Consider the following 4,889-nt stretch of genomic DNA (forward strand, 5'->3'; position numbering starts at 1 on the left):
AATTCTGTGAAAATACAAGCCCAAGAATTGCTATTCTTACTATAATTTTGAAAGTGTAAAGAATACATTCTCTTTATACAAAGAGAAACATATACAAAAACTCACCATAGATGTTTACATATAGTCCTGATTTAAAACCCAGTGTTTATTATTTACAGACCGTGAAGGGAAGGGAAAAAATGCCCTTAATAAGATGAACTATACCTCGCAGAAGCAAAAGGCGTCAATGCCTTCCTGCACTACCGAAATGGTTGTTTAAAAGGACTGCCAGTTGAGCTGAGGCTTGGACTGGAGATTTCGCAGTGCATCCATCACTCACTGCTGCGGACATCTTTCCACTCCTCGTACCTCCTTTTCTCGTGCGACAGAACGATGAACCGGAGAAAGCGCGTGGGCCCTCTAACTCCGCTTGCCACCTGTTTCCCTGCCCTGTTCAACCGCCGAGCCGCCCACGCAGGAGAAACTACACCCCCCAGCATGCACCACACGGCTCTCTACTCCGCTCCAGTACAGCCGGATTTTTCCCCCATGGATTGCGCATGCCTAGCCAGACGTGGCAGCAGCGGTGGCGGCAGCGGTGGCGGCTCGTTCTTTCAGCGCGAGCGGGAGTAAGAGCTGGCCGGGCTCGTACGGCTCTGCTTGGGCGCAGCTGTGGGAGGACTCAGGGCTTCGGAGGGAGAATGCTGCTCTTGCCGCTCCTGGTGGTCGCCTCCCCCTTGGTGAGTGCTGGGTTCGTGGGGACGGCTTCTGCTCCGGGGGCGTTTCCTGAAGGACGCGCCGGGGCGGGAGGCAAGTTGTCCGGGGGCTTTTGGCGTGCCACGCTTGCGGGGGCGGCGGCCGCGAGGGTGCGGGGCTGGCGCTGGGGGTGCCCGGCTGTCAAAGAGAGGCAGCGGGAGGAAGGAGCTCCGGTAACAGCAGAAGTTAAAACTTCTTTGGCCTTGGGGAGGTGCGGGGAGAGGGAGGGAGACGCGTTCCTCACTAGAGGCACTGCTTGGTGCGGCTTCGGAGCTTGCCACGCTCGCAGGCATCCAGTGCCCGGTTGTTGCGGAGTTGGAGGAAGCAGCCTCGCTGCTCCAGGGCTGGAGGTGCAGGTTGACGGGCTCCGAGCCTCTCGCTGCATGTTTTCCGTTGCTGCTTCTGGGATGATTATACAACATAGCTCCTTCCTCTACAGCGCTGCCGTTAGCCTTTTCTTTTTTGCTGTTTTACAATTGGTGTAAGTCAACCCTCACTTTCTGAGAGGCTAGTATGGTTACGGTACTTCAGTTTGTTGGCTCAGGACTGAATTTAGTGCAAAATGTCTATGTTTATTCCTCCTCCTCCACGCTTCTTTCCCTCTCATAATTGGCACCACAGAAATAAAAGGAGTGATCTGAATTCATCATAGTGAAAGGAGCTGTCTTGGATAGTATTGCTTGAGATACTTACTGCTTCACAGTGCAGTTCTGTCCATGTCTACTCAGAAGCAACTCCTTGTGCATTCAGTAGGATTTGCTCCAGGTTAGTATATATAGGATTGCAGACTAAGAGCACTGCAAACCTATGCCTGTATAGACATATGTCCTACAATTCCCAGCATTCCCCAGATAGCACTGCTGGTTGGGAACTGTAGGACTTTTTTTTCCTTCTAAACATGCATAGGATTCCATCTTAAATGTTGTGTTGATGCTAGTGCTTCAAACCTGCTCAAAAAAACCTGAGCTCAGTTCTTGTGCATGTTTACTCAGAAGTAAATCCCACAGGGATCAGTAGGTCTTATTGCCAAGTGAATGCATACAGAAATGTTTATTACTGTGCAATCCTAGGTATGTTTACTTAGAAAGTCTCAGTAAGTTCAATGAGACTGTCTTGTGCCTTCAGGACTGCAGCCTTTTATGTTAAAAAAGAAAAAAAAATGTTAAGAGTTATGGGAAGAGGTTGGTAAGGAATATATGTATATATAGCCTGTATTGCATAAGATGATATAGAAGCACTCCCTTCTTGAGAGAGTGGCAGACCGGTTGACATTTGAAGTACACATGGGCACTTCGGTTCTTCTGACTGTGCAATGCAACATGCTTCTAATAGTTTGCTTTCCATTTTCCTGTATTCTCTTGCCATTTTCCTACTTCAGTTTCAAAACAAGAACAGTTTTTGTGTGTTTTTTCCACTTCTGCAGCAACTTTGTAGACTTCCTTTTTATGTTTCTGTGCTCCCAAATGTCTGCCACTGTCTCATTGAAGTAACTGGATGGTCTGACCAAAAGAGGAAAGAAAAATTATTTTTAAACTTTCAGAGAACATTATCCACCTAGAGAGTCCTTTTTGGACTTTTGGTCATGGAATATAAGTTAAAAAATAAATTATTGAACTTATGAAATTATTCTACCATACTTGATTTTTTTTGGCAGTAAATGGCTAAGCTCATGCCTCCTGCCCCCACTATCAGTTGGTAAAATGCAATTCTGATTTGGTGGTGTTAAAATCCAGCAGTTCCAAAGATTTTTTTCTGTTTTCTTCCTCCACCCTGAGATCTCTATATGTACAGCTACATTTGCACAATAGATTTAATACATGAAGGTGTTGGAAAAATCAAGAACAACTTGAAAGTCTGGGCATTGAATAGAAAAGGCTTTGACAGCATAGTCAGAGGTATCGTATCGAGGTATCGTATAATTTAAATGCGAAGAGCACTGCAAACTGTTTAATAATGCTAGTGTTAAAGTGGAGCTTTTTTCATGGTGGGGAAAAAGCTTTTTAAACTCCCTTAATTGATTTGGTAAAGAGCTTAACATGAATAAGTCAGAAGGTTGTTTAACATGAATGCTTGCATGAATTCTTCTATTTAACTTACTGGGTGGAATTAGATTTTTTCAGTCCCTTGATAAATAATCATAACTTGGGTAACCTCTTAATTTTCTGGCACCTGCTCAGTCAACAGAAGTGTATTTCTGGAATCAAATGATACAGCTTCAACAAAATGTATTTTAGTGGTCTTGCTGATTGTCCAGTATCTTTCTTCCTTCCTTCCTCCAAATCAAGAAGCCTCACCTACTGAATATGGAAGCTATAAATGCAGTGCAGGACTTTACCAACCCTGGACAAGGAGAATTGGTTGGACATCACTGCCCTCTTACAACTAGCTGGCTTGAAGGAAGAACAAAAACTCAAGCAAAAATCCCTAATGTATTTCTAATGTGAGTAGCCAGCTATATGGTGCCAACAAGCCATGTTTCTGGAGCTAGAAGGCAGCTGGTAGCTGTATTAATTTTATAAATGATATAATACAATCTGATCATCAGTGGCATTAGGTGATCTCAGCCTCATTCTGTTGGATCACATGGTGGAACCTGCCCCATGAAAAAAGTTTACTGTGGAGAACAAACATTAGGAAGAAGGCTTAGGCAAGAACCCTTGCTCTGATGTTCATTTTTCTGTGCATAGGGACTTTTCCTTTAGTGGAAGAACTTAAATTCTGAAATAATACACATAAAATGCTGATTTATTGCCTTGTTTACTTTTGGTGAACAAACTACTGAGAAAACAGACTCTGACTATGTCTCTTGCCATCTTATTAGGATATCTTAAGATCCTGTGTACAGGTGTCAATGGAAAATACTATATGAATCTTTCTTGCCAAAGGTAATACTTCTGCAACCAGCTTTCAAGCCTTAATTGAATAAGGATTTTGTTCAATTTCTTTGTGATGAATGTTACCGCCACCCTGGACAGTGCATAAGGACCGCATGGGCAGTAATGGAGCTGCAATTAGATGTGTGGATCTAGGCATTACTTAAAACATTACTTAAAATTTATGTGATCCTATGAAGGGTTGGCTGTGGATGTATTTTCTGTTTAAGGATCCTTTTTTGCCATTTCTCCTTTGTTTCTTGATGGCATTGATGTGCCTGAATCCTACAACTGAGCTTTCCTACTGCTGCCTGACTCGTTAATTTCTTAGTGTGTATGAACATGGATTTTGTTTTTTAATACTAGGATTCTAAGTTAATGTAGCTTGCAAATTGTTCTCATCTACAGGTTTGCCCACCTGTTAAAACATTGTTAAACACAACTGGGTTTCTCCAGAAACTATGTTTTCCTTTATATGGTGCAGCATACGTTGTCTTTTAAGAGATAATTGGTGAGACCTTGTTAAATGGGTTATAAGTTACAAATTAGATTTTTCATGTCCTGACTTCTGGAATGCTACCTTCTGAGGATGGGTCAACTTGTTTAGGGATGTAATTGATGTGGACAGTTCTGTGACTGTTTGGGAAAGAGTTGTTGGATTAATCTAGACTGCCAATCTCTTCTGATAACTGGCAGAATTCCATATTTAAAAGTAAAGAGCATAACAAAGTTAATATATGGTTTTAAATAAAACAGAGGATTAATTGTCTTCAGTGTGACAGGGCATGTGATTTTTTTGCATGTTGAAAAATGCTTTTGTGCATGTTGGGAAAAAACCTTTTTTCTATTTAAACATATATAGGATTGTAGTCTTAAATATACCCCACTGTTATCAGTATAATTTTGACATTCTGTTTTTCTTAGCAGTATGCTTAAGACTGATCTGTAATCTGAAAGCTGGAGAAGCAATATGCTGTCCCAACATTGATATTTGTAGTCTAGTCATCTTCTTGAGATAGGACTTTTTAAAAACCTTTTCTTGTACCAAATTCTTCTGAAGGCTTCTTGTTTTAGGGCTTCAACATAGGAGTGGATAGAAGGTAGACTGGGATCTACTGGTAGATCCTTGCATGATTTGAAGTACATCTCCAATAGTTTCTGACTGCAAATATTCAGTAACAAAATTGGGTTCCTGAGATGGCACATGGGAGGACAACCAGGAATTGATTTTTTTTTTTTTTTTTTTTTTTTTTTTTTTTCGTATAATTTAACTCATTTTTT

General features: G+C 41.7%; 1 protein-coding gene across 1 annotated transcript in view; it reads left to right on the forward strand.

The window, feature by feature from the left end:
- Window positions 1–524: 524 nt before the first annotated feature.
- PDIA5 (protein disulfide isomerase family A member 5) overlaps window positions 525–4,889 on the forward strand; it is a 212,512-nt gene continuing 208,147 nt past the window's right edge. Inside the window, exon 1 of the mRNA XM_044438271.1 lies at window positions 525–719. Coding sequence (XP_044294206.1) covers window positions 540–719 — 180 coding nt within the window. The 5' untranslated portion in view covers window positions 525–539. The remainder of the gene's footprint in view (window positions 720–4,889) is intronic.

This window comes from Varanus komodoensis, unplaced genomic scaffold (genome assembly GCF_004798865.1).
Source record: "Varanus komodoensis strain SLA01 unplaced genomic scaffold, ASM479886v1 scaffold32, whole genome shotgun sequence".
Classification (NCBI taxonomy): Eukaryota; Metazoa; Chordata; class Lepidosauria; order Squamata; family Varanidae; genus Varanus; species Varanus komodoensis.